This window comes from Anser anser (assembly GCF_964211835.1).
Source record: "Anser anser genome assembly, contig: HAP1_SCAFFOLD_704, whole genome shotgun sequence".
NCBI classification, from domain to species: Eukaryota; Metazoa; Chordata; class Aves; order Anseriformes; family Anatidae; genus Anser; species Anser anser.
In genome coordinates, this window is record NW_028154217.1 from 1 (window position 1) to 19,023 (window position 19,023).

At 35.2% G+C, this 19,023-nt stretch overlaps 1 protein-coding gene across 2 annotated transcripts; it reads right to left on the reverse strand.

Moving 5' to 3' along the window:
* Positions 1–20: 20 nt before the first annotated feature.
* LOC310890353 (uncharacterized protein) lies at positions 21–17,130 on the reverse strand. 2 transcript variants are annotated; one of them, XM_083852687.1, is made up of 5 exons: positions 17,009–17,130; positions 12,266–12,377; positions 10,821–10,888; positions 5,817–5,974; positions 21–93 (listed from the first exon to the last, which is right to left on the reverse strand). In XM_083852687.1, the coding sequence occupies exons 1-5, from the start codon at positions 17,100–17,102 to the stop codon at positions 43–45; spliced, it is 483 nt and encodes a 160-aa protein (XP_083708813.1). In that variant the 5' UTR covers positions 17,103–17,130; the 3' UTR covers positions 21–42. The 2 variants fall into 2 exon arrangements, 1 of the variants encoding a protein (XP_083708813.1); XR_014577215.1 differs by lacking the exons at positions 21–93; positions 10,821–10,888; positions 17,009–17,130 and having other exon boundaries at positions 1,713–5,974; positions 12,266–13,610.
* Positions 17,131–19,023: the final 1,893 nt, after the last annotated feature.

The window sequence follows — 19,023 nt, forward strand, 5'->3', positions numbered from 1 at the left end:
ATACTCTGAAATCCCAGTCTCCAAATACAGAAGGCAACTCCTTCAGGGCAATAAGCTTTGGGGTTTGGAGCTGAGTGAGGACTGTGGATTTGCCTGGAAAAAAAATAAAGGAAGAATTGACTTCAATTACCTAGTAAAGAAGGCAGTGCACACAGTGGAAAATAAACACAGAAGGAAGAATTTAGAATTTAGAAGTAAGAATATAGAATATTGCTCTATTTCTTAGAGCAATATGAGCTCTCTCCCTGCTCCCAGCTAAGTGCCTGATACACTAGCACTGTGGGATTTCCTTTTGTCTTTTTACAGCATTGTCTGTGCCAACAGCCATTGCCTGGGCTGGCAGAGGACAAGGCCAGCTTACACTCTGTAAGAGAGGCAATTGTACTCATTCATGTTTTTAAATGTTGCTAATTACAAACCAGAGAGATCAGAGATGAGTCATCACAACTTTTATTCACAGCCACCTTTCCTGCTTCAGCTTTCTTAGTACTTAACAATAAAAGATAAATTTCATCCTAGGCTGTCCTCTTAGCAAGGCAGCCTGTAAAGCTGCTGAGGAAAAAAAGCCTTCTCCATCCCTCATCTATAACCAATGTCCCTGATTCAACCTCAGGCTTACAGTGAAATCAGCTAGAAACATCTGCCACTTCAAGTGAGCGGAAATGTCTTACTACTACTCTCTGAAACCATTAGCAGGACAGATCTCCAGGAAAGATAAAAATCCCTATTCCAAGCTGGCAACCACTTCATGAATATCCCATCATAAAAAAAAAAAAAAGAGTGGATATTGTTCCACAGTCATCTGCTTTGCAGACTTTAATTACTGTCTAAATTTTCTATTAATATTTGCAAATATGTTGGGTGACCAAGCAGATTCAACAAAAATATTTCAGAAACAGGGGTAAAAGGCTTCCTAGATTTGCTTGCCCAGAAAAAAAAAAAAAAAATAGGGTTTTTTAAATGAATGGGTTAAGGGGAAAAGGAAGGAAAAATCAGTTTTCCTACCACCCAGAGATATCCCACTCAGGTAAGGAATTCACATTAATGTTCTTTCCAACTTGGTGAATTTAGACTGATTTGCACTAGTAGAAGATTAAGGTCACAGTTTATTTGGTTGTGTTTTGAACTTTTCTTTTTTTTTTTTAATATTCCAAGAGAAATATTTCCTGAAGCATCTAAGACACAATAAAAAGAAAAGAACCTTCATAAAGGAAAAGAGAACAAGAAATGGAGTGGAAGAATAGTAAGAATTTCTTAAATCTTTTATTTCATTCTGAGCAAACTTGAAATAGATCAGTGTGTAGTGGGATAGGTAAATTTAATAGCTATGCATTTAGATCAATCTAAATTCAGCTAGTCTAATATAACAGGTTCCATGCAGTGATTTTTTTTTCATGCTTGAGTGTATTTTACTTATAAAAAGTTACCTTAAATAAAAACAAACAAACAACAAACAAACAAAATGTACTAATTATAAATTACAGGTTACTTTAAAGAATCTATGTAGGATCCAGCCATGCTTTCAGTTTACAGCCCTCAGTTCTTTACCAATGCACATAATATAAATTTGACCTGCCAGAAGGGCTGTTTCTGCACATCCTGCTTTATTCACTTCAAGCAAAATCCAGCAATTTAATCCAAATATTTGAACTACTTAATCTAATATGAATTGATTTAGCTTGAGGTAGCTGGGGAGAAGTCTTCCAGACTACTTTACTGGGCATATACATATAAAATTGTGAGCCTCTTTCTAGTACAAAACACATTTTCCAGTGGCATAGTCATAGCTGGAAGATAATTTACGTCTACTGCCTAGTGAGACTACTTAAATAACTGTGAAGTTAGAGACATAACAATTTCCTGAAATCCACTTGACTTTTGGATGTTTCTCTGATGTAAAACTTCAAACAGATGTAAGACATGCTCGCTGCCCCCTGTCATAAGACTTTCCACTGTCTCTGGAGTGGTTTTGTTTGTCAGGGAGCCTAAGAAGCTACAGGGCCATCTAAATTTGGAAAGATGTTTAGGGATTATCTTCTCTCTAAAAATGTTGCACTTAGTGTCATTAAAAGTAGTAGCTGTTACCAGCAGAAGTCACTAGGAATGAACCACTTAACCACACTTTTCAACTTTTTACTTGTGCGTTGAACTGCATTTTGTGTAGCCAATTTTTCTCTACAGCTAAACCATTTTCCCTTTCTGAAAAAAAGCACACACACGCACATTAACAATAAAGCCAAAAATCTACACTCATTGAGAAGAAACACGGAAGCGTTCACACACATTGCTGTCAAATTCAGTGGAACCTCAGATTTCTCTAATTAATTAATAATTTCCTTCATGGATTTCACCTTTCTGAAACACCCAAATTTTAAATTAGTTATTTGCAAGTAGTTCAGAGTGTGATGTGTTAGTTCGTTAACCTGTTGAATATGAACACAGACTTTTCTGCATCAATATGAAGACACTGGTGAAAGAGTAGAGAAGGCTTATAAGCCCCAGTTATGATGAGAACAGTGTAAGCACTGTGAGTAGAATCAACACTGGGTAATGAGTTTAAAGTAGTTTTTTATTCCATTTCAACAGAACTGTTAATGAGATCTAGTTCTGGCATATCTGTAAATAACCTCTCCATAAAGAGTTGAATCATAGAAACACTTAAATGGGTGACATGTTGCCACTGTATATATTATCTGGTTCTTGTAAAAGAAAGTCTATCTATCTGACTTAAGAAAGTCAAGTAATGTGCCTGTCTTACTGGTGGTTCATGTTTTTTGTGTATAACATCAAGGACAGTACTGAAATTTTCCATGTTGCAAATAATATGATCAATCTAAATATTTGTGTAAAAGATTATGCAGAAAGAGATAATGCAGAACCTATCTACTTGTGAGCTAGTGAAAGCTTTATGTCTCAGAAGATGACACCATGTTCTCACTCAAGCTATGAACAGACTGAGCTAACTTATTTCTCTCGTCATTAGGTAAGGTCCTTTGCCTGAAGATGAGAGAATGATATTCAACTTTTCTATAAGCCCTAAGATGATGGATACATTTTCAAAAGCTTTTAGAAAGAAGATTCTCAGCTACTTCTGACAGCATTAGATGAGTTCCCCATGTGTGGAGATGTCTCTCCTCTTCCCTGTCTGTACTTCAAAATCCAACATCCCCATCAGTGTCATCTCAAATGAGAAGTTATGTGGACACACGGTTTTTCATTATGAGTAAAACACACTGATTATTTTTTTTCTGTATATACCTCAAAGCTTTTGCCTTGTGATCACAAGCAGGTATATTGATTGTTACTGTGGCAGATTTGAGCAAAATAACAAAAAAAAATTCTTCACTTGATACAAGGTTCAAGGTTTTTACTAACTTCAAAACCTACAGAAATTCCAGTATTACTAATTACTAATTACACAGGCATAATTAAAATGAAATTGTACTATGAACAGCAAGAAGTCTGTAGAACCATTCTGGTTTTCACAGAATCACAGAATGGTTGAGGTTGGAAGGGACCACTAGAGATAATCTTGTCCAACTCCCCTGGCAAGCAGGGTCACCTAGCGCACATTGCACAGGATTGCATCCAGGCAGGTTTTGAATATCTGAGAGAAGGAGACTCCACAACCTGTGGGCAACCTGTTCCAGTGTTCTATCACCCTTACAGTAAAGAAGTGCCCCTGCATATTCAGCCAGAACTTCCTCTGTTTCAGTTTATGTCCATTGCCTCTCGTCCAGTTGCTGGGCACCACTGAAAAGAGTTTGGCCCACCCTCTTGACACCCTCCCTTCAGATATTTGTATACATTGATAACATCCCCTCTCAGTATTCTCTTCTACAAGCTAAACTGGCCCAATTTTCCCAGTTAACTTTTCTCTCCCCATTTATACAGCACCTCCTGACATTTTCCTCCATGGCGGGTGGTATGCGAAGTTCAGCTACTTCTGAAATGACTGGTCAACTATTTCCATGTGCTCAAGCCCAGCTGGAGAACTGTGAGCAAACGACAAAATGCTCCTGCAGCAGATTTTTTCCCATAAGACACTATTATGAGTTTTTAACCCTTTCCAGTATAGTCTGTCCCCACTCTAAATTCCAGTAAAAATTCTTGTTTGTTCGCTGTCAGGAAAAATAAATAAATAAATCAAAACTGAATTCATTCTTGTAAATTCTTGCCTTATGTTACATTGTGTTTGTAACCGTGATTCAAATGAGACTGTTACTAAGGTTAAGTTTCATTCAGCAGAGCTAAAAGAAGATAGAAAGCAGAGAAAGGAGAGACAAACATATTTTTTAAATTACTGAAAATGTTGCAGGAAGCATACAAGACAAAAACAAGCATACAACTGAAAAGGAAAACAAGAAAACAAAATTCTATTACGGACTATATACACACTCTACATATGCTCCATTCACAGAGGGCCACAACTGAGACTTTGCCATTTGAGAGATACTTAAAAAGTTATTTATATAGACACTAGCACTATAGGGGATTTATACTGCAGCTGCAGTAGAAGCCAGAAGTAAATGCTAATACTGATGCAGTCACCTGTGTCACTTCTTCTCTGTTGAGAGAAAAATTTAAAAATGAGGTGGAGGAAGTCAATGAAAGTTTAGTTAATGAAACAGCTTCTCAGTATGGAACAAAACATTTTTGTGACAAAATTAAAAAGACTGAAAAGTAATGTCTCAATAAAACCTAAATATTTTTAAAATATTTTCCATTCTCTAAGATTTATAAACCCAAAATATTACTCCTCTGGGGAAAAAAAAAATATATATCTATATATATAAATAATTTATATATAATAATATAATAATATTTAATAATTTATATATAAAAATAAAAAATGGGAAACTTTCATTAACTTAATTCTTCCAATTTTTAATGCCTTCCGGTCCAATTTTTCAAATTCATGAGAAAGAGAAAGAGAATGAACGATGAAAGCTTTTTGTATGAAAAAATAATACATTCTTGGAAAATGTTTGTAAAATATTTTGCTTATGAGAAAAAATACTGTTTTCAATAAACTTTTCCAACTTGAAATAAGAACATGAAAGTAAAATACATTTTCCTTTAATTTTTCTGACAGAATGATCATTTGTCCTCCCATGGCTGAGTATCCTGAGATGAAATATCTTCTGCCTGTCTTTTTCTTACAGCAGCCAGCTTTGTCTGAAATTGCTTTATTCCAGAAGTTGAGTTTATGCAAATGACATGACACTGAACAATTCTGACAGTAAATTTGATACTTTGTCAGTGTCACACTATCAAACCACATTAATATGCTGAATACTGCTATAAAGTCTGCTTTTTAGTGCCATGTAACTTTGAAAACATGCCTGGTTCTCCTCTTAGAATTATCAGACTATCTCTCAAGCTGGAGAAAATATGTTTACAAGATTAAAAAAAAAAATATATCAGCATTTCAGATAAAGAGAACTTTAATTTGTTTTGAAGTATAACTGTAGAAACTCTTTTTTATTTGAGTTTTCTTTAAATGTCTGATACTGAGGCATGGAATATATGTATAATTAAATATATTTTGAAAAACTGAGTGAAGGTAAAAATTATGTGTTTTTTGAAAAGTAAATATTTTTTGTGGATGGTGAGTGTTGTTTCTTAGTTTGAGTTGGGTTGGGTTGGGCTTTGTTTGTTGTTTTGGTTTGTGGTGTTTTGTTTTTTTTTTTGTTTGTTTTTGAGGAGGAAAGGATAGCAGAAGAGGAAAATTGGTTGAGGAGAAGGAAGTAAATCCTCAGTTCTGTTAGAGTTAAATTCATTGCAAAGAATTAGGAGCAGAAGGAGAGACTTGCACTTTCTGTATTCTGTAGAGACTGCTGGGAGTTAGAATCATCTTCAGCACAGAAGTAGATCTCCCTTGGGAACTTCAATTTGCAGCCTGTCACAGTGACCCACCAAGAATTGCTAGAGCACTGTATGGGCTCCTCACGGGTCAAGCCACAGCCAGGGACTGTAAAAAATACCAAAAAGGCTTAAATAATAATAATAATGGTAATAGTAATAGTAATAATAATAATAATAATAAACATTTACAGTAAGAAACTGGGGAGTTTCACTATATACACAAGAGAAATAAAAAAAAACACATCATTTCACTGCAATGAACTGTAAGAGATCTATTATGCTTTGATGCTTAAGAAAAAGAATTTTGAGCTTAATTATCAAGACCATGCTGAAAATGCTAGCTTAATCCTCCACAGAAATCAACATGACAAATAAAAACACCATAAAAACTCCTTTATGCCACTAAATAAATCTGTATTTTTAAATTGTAGATAATTCTTGTTGCCCTCCCCCTCCCCCCCTCAAAAAAAAATATTGATAAGAAGCTGTGTAGACTCAAATTTCCCAGTTTAGAAACTGATGGTGGAAAAAATAATATGATTAAAATCTATAAAATCATAAAACTATAGTGAATGCAAAGAAAGAAGTAGTCACTTTTCTTCACGATAAAAGCAAGGAAACCTATTAAAATTAATATCTAGTAAGCTGATACCTAACAGAGAAAGCAGTTTTCCATTCAACCTACAATAGGGTAGAATATAGAAGAAGTAAAATATACATATTCTCAATGACAATAATGGTTAACATAGGGAATTAAATATCCTTTTTGATTCATATTTTTGAACTGATTAATATATAGTTGGGAGACTACTGAAAGAATATCTCTGTTTTATTCTTTGGGGTTTATAATCTTCATTTGGCATCTGCTATTTTTGCAGATGGACACTGAAATAGACAGGATTAGAAGAGTCTTTTTCCTACATTTACTGTTTTCTCTGTATATTTTTGCATGGTCTGCTGCAAAATATGAAGAAAAGCAAACAACAAAAAAAAAAGACATGCTGTTCAGACCTTTCTTTCTTCTTTGTGTGATTCTCCCGAACTTTTATTATTTTAGTTTCATGAACAAATTTTTAAGTTCTTGAGCACAAACATCTGTAACAAAATCTGTTCTAAAAAATTCTCCTAAAACATTTGTGGCTTCTCTATAGAGTAAATTTAACAAGTTCTTTCCAAAGAATAATCACCTACATTTCATGACAAAAAGTCATCTTGAGCCTGCCATCATTCAGGATTCATTAGTTTCTTGAAGTTCATGCAGTCTACTAGGATTATGATTGCATTTGTGTCTAGCATACTGTCTGAGATCTGCTACAAGATGAATGTGTGTATTTAAGGAAATAAACAATGGGAGTATATTCATTTGTGATTTTGCACTTCACAGTCATATCCTCTTTCAGACTATACTGTTTTGATGTTTATTGCACTTTCACTCACAATATTAGAGACCCCATTATTTCTGACCTGCCATGAGATAGGCTCCTCAGCTCATACAAGGACAATACCCAGATGCTACTCAGGTTCTGCAATAAATAAGGTTGCTTACTGCTCCAAGGCTACTTTGCCCTTCATCTCAAGGTAGCTGATTAGGCAAGGACACCACCAAGTTGACCCAGACATACTGGTGCCATCAGCAGTTCCATCAGCACCTTCTTGGGATCTCTAAATCATTCTGTGTGGAGACGTCAAGCATTATGGGCAAAAAAGTGTTCTGCTTGTCTAGCTGAGGACATACCAAATATAAAACCATCTTATAGATAGGATGGAAGAGTACTAGGAAGGGCAAGCAAGTGAATCCTAACAAACTGGAGAGTTAATGACAGGGTGGTCATAGACAAAGTCAATGTATTCTTAAGTATAGCAATATTCTCAGCAAATTTTTAAGATTTGCTTATGGGTTTGGGGCGAATTTTGAAATTCCACTTCTGAAATTATTTATTCTTCAGCAACCAAGTTTCAAAGAGGAACATTTGTTTATTTTATATGATTTAATCAAATTGTGGATTTTTCTTGTCCAACATAGAACTTCCACATACAAATCAACATGTGTAAGAGAAGGGAGCGTTACCACAGCTTCTCAGCCAGCCTTAAAAGCATAACAAAATACTTTGATGCCTGGGGTACAATCTTTTCCTTCCAGCTCTTCTGCAGCTGTTTTTTATATTGACAAGCATTTTTGTACACTTTTATAAGTAAAAAAAAAAAAAAAAAAAAAAGAAAAGATGTGAGTAAAGCTCAGTATTTGCTGTTATATTTAAAGGGTTTTCTTGAGTGCCATCATAACATTAGACCTCTAGATAATAAGCCAAACTCCAGTCAACAGAGAAAGATAAAACAACTTCACCAGTGAGACAGTCATTCCAGAACTGTGTGCATTTTAATATTTTGTTCTATTCTCTTAAGCACTGATAGCTGCTCCCTGTCAAAAACAGGATAACAAAAGAGAGGAATTACTGACTCAACTTGCTATGGCAGCTCCTGTGTTCCTAACCCAGTTTGCCCTGCTTTTTCTCATCAAGGGAGACTTCTGATGCCAGTACCATTGAGTTTTCTCCCAGAATTTCTCCATATCAACATACTGGTAAATGGCAGACTTTTCAAGCTGTCTGTTTTTGTCTCACTTAAAGGTATGGGATATATCCACATCCCTTCCTACATTCTTCTTTCATAATGGACAAAACTCTGTTACTGATTCCATTATGCTAATATCAGCTGTCTCTGTTCCTTCACTGTTATATATGCAGGATTGCAGCATTATCTTATTCTTATATATTCTGTATGCATGCTACTTTATGAAATCTAAAATATTGTATAATAAGGAATCTGAACCTTTAGAGTTCTGTAAAGACAGTAAGAATTTTTAAATCATTTTTGTCTTTGCAATTTCTCAATATTCATCAATGGAACAGGTAGTTACTTACACAACATTCTTTTTTGCATTACATATTTTATAGGTTCTGAGGCGTGATAAAAAATCAGCTGACTGATCAATCTTTTATATTTATTTGCACTGAACTGTCTTTTTTATCTATTATTCTTGCAATGTTCTTTACCTTTCTTTATTTATCTACCTTCTGCTTTATTATTTACTGTTACAATTCTATTTCAATCTCAAACACTTTTTGTTTTTGTCTCCTGATAGTTTAGAACCAGCCATCAATTCTTTTCATAATCTTTTACAAGGTGGAAATCACAGGCTGAGTTACCAAGATGCAATCAGTTGAAAATGCATGACTCTCCACATCTTAATCTTCAGAAAGGTTATCACAATCCTTCAGTTCCTGCAAAGTGTATTTCTAGTGTTTTGAAAATGCTTTCCTAGAAGGTTTTCTGGCAGTACCACTGCAAGTATTACAGAATACACAGTTGTTTTTGACACATTATATACTCATCTCCTATAATTTCTTTAGAATAAAAACATGTTTTTTCTATATTCAGTTCTGTTCTGTTTTATTTACTTCTTTACACTGAAATGAGAGGAGGCATGAAGGACTTTTCTTTCTAGTATCGTTTTCTCTGTGATTGCTTTACTTTCAAGACACCAATAGGCCAGCATTTTGGACCTTATTCTTGTGGGCCTTTTACAAAACATCTGTAGTGATTTTCTTTAGACATCTGACTTGCTTATGTTATATGCTTAGATGTGATTTTTCAGTTGTACTTTTTGCTTTTGAATTAAAATTCAGTAAAAATATATTATTTCTTCTATAGCTTTCATGTTATGAAAAAGCCAAAATGCTTTGGCTCAGACTTTTCTATGTGTTTCTGATGGACAAGGAAGTCATTTGGTTCTCTAGAAGAAAGAATCTTTCTGTGCTCTCTCAGTGATACTCTTCTGTCTTTCTTCAGTGATGGTCATTTCTTATTCATTCATGTTAACACATGTAGACTTCTTCCCTTATTTTGTTTACCCATCAGTTTTATGATTGGTAGCACTTCAGCTTCCTGTTAAAAATTAACAAATGGATGCCCTATGATGTCAAACTGTTGTTGCTTTCCACTGTAAAGTCAGTTAAGTGCAAATCAATAGGACTGCTCTAGTCCATACATTTTTTTTAACTTTTTATTATTATTATTATTATTATTATTCTCTTCTCTGTGTTTATATTGTTTTTCAAAATATTAATTTCATAAAAGACAACCCTGGCAGGTGCTAGTCATCACAGTCCATTGATAAGAAAGTACTGTGTGAGAGTGTGAGGTTTGTATGTGTTGATAGGAATCCAGCTGTATAATTCAGCAACATTAAGAATGCAATTGACACAATTGTTTAGTAAATACCTCAAATCTTTATTTTTTTTATTATTTTTTTTCCCCAGGAGTATGAACCATTTAATGCATAGAACTAGACTAAGAGAGCCCATTTGGATGTCATTCCAGACCTTCTTTTCCCTGTACCTTTCTCTATATAGAGATCATATAGAACCCCAATGTTTCTGAGCTCTGCAATGCCACACTATCATTTAAGATCACTTTGGGACAAGGTTTCTGTGGTTTCCAAGATAAAAAAGAACTATTATTCTGCCTCCTTTCTCCACTACTCACAAAGAAAAGTCCAGCTATGGACAGAAGGCCCTGAGGAGACTGCCGTGGCCTCACTTTTCAGTCTGGATCTTCAAAGAGGAATTATGCACTGAGCCATTCATGCAACGTTTTCACTGGTCAATTTTCATGACAACACCAAAAAAATGACAAACAGCATCAGCTGGTATTCATAGCAGGTTAATACAGCTATGAGCATTTACAGTTAATAGCTAACACTTAACCTTCTTATGGTTTCTTATTCATGTATTAAAAAAAAAAAAATGTCAGACATTTCTGTGTTACGTGGAAAAACTCCACTGTGCTTGCATGTGCATGCAGAATAATGAACTTTTCAGCTGGTACAACCAGGTGCTAAATCCCCAAAGTGCTGAATGTCTTTAACATTAGAAGTTGGTAGCTCTACTCACACATATTGATGAGTTCCTCATGAACAAGGACGTACTGCCACAGGCAATCTCCCAGAGGTTTGCAGTGGCTGTTTGGGGGTATATCAGTGTTGTCAATAAACCAATGTATCAGAGGTTTCACTGCAGTAGCTAAGCTTGAGATAAGTGTACTAAATCTTTTTCATATAAATGAGAAAAGTGATTTTTTTAGGTATATTTTAGTGTTAAATGTGAAAGTTATAATTTGTACAATAAGATTCACAAAATCTCTTCTTGTGGATATTTTTTTTAGAAAAAACACATTACATTAATTTCAATGGGACTAGTGGGCCCATAAATTCCAAAATATCAACACAAACTTGCCGCATACAACAAAGTTAAATGTTTCAAGGCTTTGACTGCAAGAACCTTAGTTCACTTATCTCTGTGAAGAAAATACTAGAAAATCAATGCCAAAATTTGGAATTGTATGTATTGAGATAAAAACAATGAAGGATGGTTTAATTAAAATGGAGGAGGTCTTCATGACAGAATTTTTCAAGCTCGTTGCATCATTCAGTTTGAATCTCTTACTTTATCAAGAGTTTGATTTTTCATGAAGGTTAGTCTTGTTGAAATTTGAAGGGTTCTGTAAGAAAATGGCAGGAATGTTCCCAATTCTGACACAAATTTTAAGACATCATAACATTAGAGTTGGAAAAATTACCATTCTTTCTGACAGTCCTCAGGTAGAAGACAGGGAAACATTCAGTCAAGAGGTTTTGAGGTGACAAGTCTATACCAACAGCTTTTGCTCTGTGTCCTGACTGTCTTCCCAAGTCTGAAAATTGCATGTGTCTGGGCTGTCAGAGTTCCTCCTTTCCATTACAATAACAACTATTGTTTTAAGGTATCAAGGTTACCATAGAAGACAAACACAAGGATTTTAGAAGCCTTATTAATAACCATATATTGCACATAGATACAGCAGAACATAACAAGCTATAACATGTTTTTGTACCTCACAACAGAGAGGTTTCTTTCTCACTGCAGATAATATATCTCTTTAATAACTATTATTTAGTATTTTGAGACATTAAGAGTTTAGCATATAAAATTGAAGTAGATGAATGTGAAAAGAGGTTTGAGTTTCACAAAGTCTGAATGGCAATCAGGTATACATCACAATGAAGCTACACTAAATTATTAACTGCAACAATATACTCAATTCAACTTGCTAAATGTAGGTAGGTCATGTCCCATATTTTGCCAAAAGGGATGGTAAGTTTAAGTGATGGAAGTCCTGCTATTTCCTCCAAGAAAGGCCAGCTTGAAAGCAGCACTCCAAGCTGAAGAATAATGTAAAATGAATAAACTTCATGGTCTCTTTTTAGCTTCTGCTCCCTGGACAACACATCCTTCCGCAGAGATGTGTTGAGTAATAAATAAAAGTGCACTACCCCAACCCCCACTGTGGGTTATTTTACCTGTACAAAATTTCGTTGAGTAATAAATAATCCAAGGTTGAGTCAAGGTCCACAAACAGGATCTTCTCAGTCATGCTGTGTTCACGTTTGCAGAGGCACCATCTTAAAGGGACTGAAGACAGTTGGGTAACAAGCTTCAGAGTTTCCTATCATTTCATTTGCACAATAGATTTAATATTGATCCTCTGCATTACTGTAGGGAGTTCGTAAACAGAAATTATTCACCAAGAAGGAATAAAAGGCAAAGAAAGCCATCCTTTTCCAGAATCCTTCTGCAGCTTTCTAAAAGTTACTCTCATGTTGTTTTATGGGCAGTAAAATCTTTAACACTCCATTGTTTCACAGATTGCTCTTTAGGTTTAAGCATGAGCTCATAACAATGAAATATTTAACAACAAAGTGTTTGTTAATGGACTAACTCTGTGGTAGGCCTGAAGCTTGGTGCATATCTAATGAGAGAACCTACTTGTGTGACACTCATATAGTCATAAAGGGAGAGAAGAATCTTTTCAGTATGTCTTCTACATGCTGACCTGCTACAAGGGCAGTGCATTTATACAAAAGAATTTCTTAATATGAATTCTATGTATTTGTATAGTGGGTTTCTTTTAATTGGGAAATTCACTTTCTTTCCTCTTTTAAATTTTTTAAGTTCTTTGTTTTGTGGGATAGTATAGACTAAGAAAAAACTAGACTAGGCTGGTAACCTATTAGCACAGTTGTTCTAGTGGTAGTTGGATAATGTTGGCACCTTTCTGGATGATCTAATATTTTACTATATTTTATTTTATTACACCATAGCTAATATTTACATGACTGTTTTACTTTAGGAAACATCTGTCAAAGAGGTTATCAAAGATTCTGCCAACAATTAAAGTTTAACCCTGTTACAATTTGTCCTGGTTTCAGCTAGGATAGAGTTAATCTTCCTCCTAGTAGCTGGTAGGGTGCTATGTTTTGGATTTAGGATGAGAATAATGTTGATAACACTCTGATGTTTTAATTGTTGTAGAGCAGTGCTTACACTAAGCCAAGGACTTTTGTACCTTCTCACACCACCCTGCCAGCAAGGAGGCTAGGGGTGCAGCAGGAGCTGGGAGGGGACAGACCCAGGACAGCTGACCCAAACTGGCCAAAGGGGTATTCCATACCATCTGACGTCATGCTAAACAATATATAGGGGTGGCTAGGTGGGGTGGGAGGACCGGCTGCTTGGGGATAGGCTGGGCATCAGTCAGCAGGTGGTGAGGAATTGCATTGTGCATCACTTTTTTTGTACATGTCATTAGTAGTAGTACTATTATCATTATTTTTTTTTTCTCTGTCCTAATAAACTGTCTCTATCTCAACCCACAGGCTTCATTTTTCTGATTCTCTTTCCCCATCCCAGAGAGGGAAGGGGGGAGGGTGTGGTGCTTAGCTGCCGGCTGGGTTAAACCACAACACATTATTTTGGGAAAACAAATTATTTCAATCTCCTGCTTTCTGTAATGTTATATTTTCACATTTTTAGCCCTGTGCTTGCAAAGTAAATCTCAAATTCATGACTTCATTATAGGAACATGATACTAATTTCTTCTTGTACTGCTTATGACACAGATGGAAAAATGAAGAAGAGTAGGAAAATACATGCCAAAACCTATGTACCTTGTCTACACAACTTTCAGCTGCTATCTAATAGCTTAAAATACTCAGAAAGATTTAAGGTAACCATTTTAGATATAAATACCAAAAAGATGTTTCCTGTGTGTGTGAATAATAATCCCCCAACCTTTATTTCCTATTTCCTCTAATCTAAAGTTTTCCATTTGCTTAATTCAACCAGAGGCATACACTAATTTTAGTAGATCACTTTGCTCGGAAGTATTTTAAAAGTTAAAGAACCTCAAATAAAAATAAAATAAAATAAAATAAAATAAAATAAAATAAAATAAAATAAAATAAAAACACAGAAGGACTTTTCCTTTTTCCTTTGTTCAATAAAAATACATTATTCATATTCATGTGGCAGTCTTCTCTGACGTTGCAGACACTTGAGCTACAATACTAAAAGCATACTGCAAAACATGTTCTACATAATGTTAACTGCTTTCACTATCAATGTAAATCTAGTATTAATAAAGATCAGATGCTGAACTTATATTAGTTAGAATTAAGAAGGCATTTACTCCCCACCTGAGCACTGTGAAGTGAAATATATTCTTCCAAACCATGGCCGTTCCTAGATTGAAGTTATGTCTCATTTTCCTAGATTCCATTTTAACTTCCTATTTTCCTGTATATATCATCTTTTGGTATATATGGTTTGTAGATAACAATAACAGATCATAGAATGCCATACTATTAGCTGACATTTAGAAAAGCAATACTATTAAATGATATTCTGTGAATGCTGTGAAGCAATGTTGTTGTGGAGGAAATGCTCTGAAGAATATTTTTTTCCATCCCTTTTAACTTGTTCTCTCCAGGACTTAGAAAATGCAAGTATGAAATAGGTAAAATAATTTCCCCTATCTGTTAAAAATGTGAGAAGAAGCACTTCTTTACATTTTGAAATGCAAGGTTTTCTAAAAGTGCACAGTGTTACCATATATGGACATTATCTAGAGTTAATTTCACTGATGCACATATCGCTAAATGGGGCTACAATACATTATTTCTGATCTTCCATGTGTATAGAGACTTCTGAATGAAATGGAGTTATCCAGGTTTTACATTGGAACCTAATATAAACTTCATCTTATGTTTTAAATATGTCTGCTATTGAAAATTTAAGGAAATTACATGGTTTGAATGATTCCAACAGGCAATTTTATTTATATATTAAAAAGAAGAAGAAGAAGAAGAAGAAGAGGAGAAGAAGAAGAAGAAGAAGAGGAAGGAAGAAGAAGAAGAAGAAGAAGAGGAAGAAGAAGAAGAAGAAGAAGAAGAAGAAGAAGAAGAAGAAGAAGAAGAAGAAGAAGAAGAAGAAGAAGAAGAAGAAGAAGAAGAAAGAAGAAGAAGAAGAAAGAAGGAGAAGGAGAAGGAGAAGGAGAAGGAGAAGGAGAAGGAGAAAGAGAAGGAGAAGGAGAAGGAGAAGGAGAAGGAGAAGGAGAAGGAGAAGGAGAAGGAGAAGGAGAAGGAGAAGGAGAAGGAGAAGGAGAAGGAGAAGGAGAAGGAGAAGGAGAAGGAGAAGGAGAAGGAGAAGGAGAAGGAGAAGGAGAAGGAGAAGGAGGAAGGAGAAGGAGAAGAGAAGGAGAGGAGAAGGAGAAGGAGAAGGAGAAGGGAGAAGGAGAAGGAGAAGGAGAAGGAGAAGGAGAAGGAGAAGGAGAAGGAGAAGGAGAAGGAGAAGGAGAAGGAGAAGGAGAAGGAGAAGGAGAAGGAGAAGGAGAAGGAGAAGGAGAAAGAAGGAGAAGGAGGAGGAGAAGGAGAAGGAGAAGGAGAAGGAGAAGGAGAAGGAGAAGGAGAAGGAGAAGGAGAAGGAGAAGGAGAAGGAGAAGGAGAAGGAGAAGGAGAAGGAGAAGGAGAAGGAGAAGGAGAAGGAGAAGGAGAAGGAGAAGGAGAAGGAGAAGGAGAAGGAGAAGGAGAAGGAGAAGGAGAAGGAGAAGGAGAAGGAGAAGGAGAAGGAGAAGGAGAAGGAGAAGGAGAAAAGTGACGTGAATTCTTCATACAGATTCTGTCTTTGGCACATGTAATATAAAATTGTGCATTTATGTAAAATTTTAGAGTTTTATAATATTTAGTCTTTTCAGACATCCTTTCTTGTCTCAATAAACTTTTCAACATTTTAAACCTGCAAAATAACTGTTAACTTTCTCTAAGATATAAAGATCTCAGTTGTTAAGTAAAATCAATGTTGTATGTTGATAAAAACTATTAATTTCTGTATCAATAGGAGCTCTGCTAGGGCAGGAGACTGTTGATCCCTGGCAAAAACACCACAGACCTCAGTGCAAACAGGTTTTTTTTTTCTGTTTCTCAGAGAAGATATGTATTCATTGGGCGTACCTGTGCTATAATTTTTTTGTTCAGTTCTAATTCAGCTTTTGAAGCAAATCTGACCAATTTTCCAAATGTGCTTTGATTCATATCAAGGACCAGCAGTCTTTAGCATGCAAACTGGCATCTTTTGGATGAAAGTAAAATGGAAGATGCTCTCTAGAAGAGTATCTAATGCTCTCTAACCACTCTCAGGCATTCAATCCATGAGACCAGTCTAGTGACCATCTGAAGTAATAATCCTAAATGTTTACGGTGTGAATGTCACCTCCTTAGTGCCATCTGTTTTTCTGCAGATACAGTCTTGTTGATCCGCATTACTTGCTAATGTAGACATCATGATACTTCTATCCTTTTTTAGTGCATTTGCTTCCATGGTCTGAGCAGATTTAAACATATGCCAAATATCTCTGTTCTGTCATGTTTAGGAATTGTTGATTGGCAGAAACCAGACACACACACACAAAATAAAAAGCTTTTCTTGGTCACTTTGATACTTTGATACTTCGGAAAGTAAAAAGCAATAACAGTGGGACAAATAGGAACATTCCTTTCTAACTTACATCAAAATCTTATAAATTGTCTAGATAACAAAAACATGTTTTCACACATTCTTCTTATTCTAATATATTCTAATATTCTAATATATTCTAATATATGTCACCTAAGCCAATTCCACAGTCCTCCTTCTCCTAGTCCTTGTATGTATCACACTAGCCTCTGTCATTCCAGTTAATACAATTCACCTTCTTATTGTTGTATTACCTTTGTCTTGTGGTTCTTTTCCAAATTTTGGAGGGTGTAGAGTTCCCATATGCACTTTCTTGTAGACTACAGTCATCTGTGGCTTCTTCTGCATGTGTGAGTTTCTTTGTAACTCAATGTACTTTTCTACTGACCATGACTCCTCCTCATAGTAATTACACAATAACAAACAATGTTCTCCCTCGTAACTGGAGACTTGCAAAACAACATATCTTTTCTGTTCATAACTGGGGAAAAAAAATATTAATAATTATATTTGTTTTAAGTTGGGGCTTTAAATTGGCAATATCAATGCCGATATTATGATAGAAATTACTCAGAATAAACATACATATCAGGCTCATTTTCAGTGTTATTTATCTGTTACAAAAACTTGATAAATCATCTCATTATTCTGCTTGGTCAACATATTTGCCATAAATCTGTGTCATACTGGCTATTCCACAATCAAATAAAGAAAATAAACTTCCATTTTTTTCCCCAATGTTGCAAGTGAGATAGTGTAACTATGGAACTATTTTTTTTATATATATTTTATATTTATTTGAGAACAGGTGAGCAATTACTTATTAAAATAAAAAGACACATTTTGATAAGATGTAATTGCAGCTGTGATTTGAAGAGAGGGCACAGGATGCTTTGCATAAATTAGTGGGAAAAGGGAAATCTAATCCAATGATCCAAGTTCCTCCAATCTGCTCAGGGCAACTTAAAGGAGATATTATTTGTTGTTTCTATTGAAAAGATAATTTGTTCCTAATATCTAAACAAATTTCTTATAAGTATTTCACTTCCTCTAAGAAACTTGCCTTTCCTAGATACAGTGGAACAGATCCTTCTCAAGGGTTGTACAAACAATGAACTTGTATTAGCAAATTCTAAATGCTCATAAAAAGTTCAGACAGACATTCATATATTCTCAGTCTGCCTGAAATGAATTTCTGTTTCTTTTGGGAATGCGATTTTCAATCATTCATGCACATTTTCAAGATTATCTAGTTTTGCTCTTCACAGGCTGTGAACCAGGCTGATGGAATCAGTGCATTTGGCTCATCGTAGGTAGCCGTAGAGCATGAGTATCTGCTGAAGACTGGAGAGCACAAGCAGATTTTCTCTGTTACACTATTTACCATGGACAGAGGAAAAACCATAATACTTCTAGCAGGTTAACACTTACCAGATAAAACTGGAGAAAATGAGGAATGCAAGTCATGAACCAAGAAAAAAGGACTTGAAATTGGAGTTCAAATTTGGCTGTGATTAAGTATGGACAAGAAATCACCCTTGTAAACCTCATTAAATAAGGTTTCATAGTATGCTGACATGGAAAAAATTATCGCACACACTGAAGGTGTAACTGAGTTTACAGCTTCAAATAGGCTCTTCTCAGTGAAGTCGTAGTGGAGAAGCTCACTGCAAAAGCTCATTTTCTTTGGAAGTAACTATTTCAGCTCTGGTTGTGAACTGCAATAGCCCTATCTGGATTCATCCATTTTGCACAAGCAAGATGAATGCTGAAAACATTTCCAAAACATGGAAACAGATCAAATTAGCTGTCTCTCTTCCTTTTCAGCCCTCAGGGGCTCTACCAGTCTTTGTATATTAGAAAATGAGAACCTGTGAAACTGCTGACAGAGCACCAGAAGATTTCCTGAGACAGTGCAGGAAAAAAATGGACTTTAAACTCAGTACAGGAATAATTTTTCATTTCTTTCCTTACTCATACACTCACAGAGAAAAATGTTCTTACTTCACTATGGAGGCATTAAATGTAAATAAGTAAATATGTGCTTGTGGACCATCCCATGTTGTACCATCATGACAAGCATGGGCTGTTTTTCATTGTTCATAGGCTGTGAATACTTCTTGTTTCACTGCTCATTCTTTTATACATTCACATAAGCAGGAGAGAGAAGTAAAAAGGATTTCCTCTAGAAACCTTCAGATTTTATGTATTCCTTGAGAATTATTTAGAGATAACCACAGCTGTTAATGGAACTTTCTTTGTTTCCTAA

Excerpts from the sequence above, each read along its gene's own strand:
- LOC310890353 (XM_083852687.1), bottom strand. The coding sequence starts at position 17,102 with ATGCAGAAGAAGCCACAGATGACTGTAGTCTACAAGAAAGTGCATATG. Across the intron at positions 12,378-17,008 it reads AAAAGAACCACAAGACAAAG|TCCCTTTAAGATGGTGCCTC; the intron begins GTAATACAACAA and ends AACTGTCTTCAG. Across the intron at positions 5,975-10,820 it reads TGAGGAACTCATCAATATGT|TCCCTGGCTGTGGCTTGACC; the intron begins GTGAGTAGAGCT and ends TATTTTTTACAG.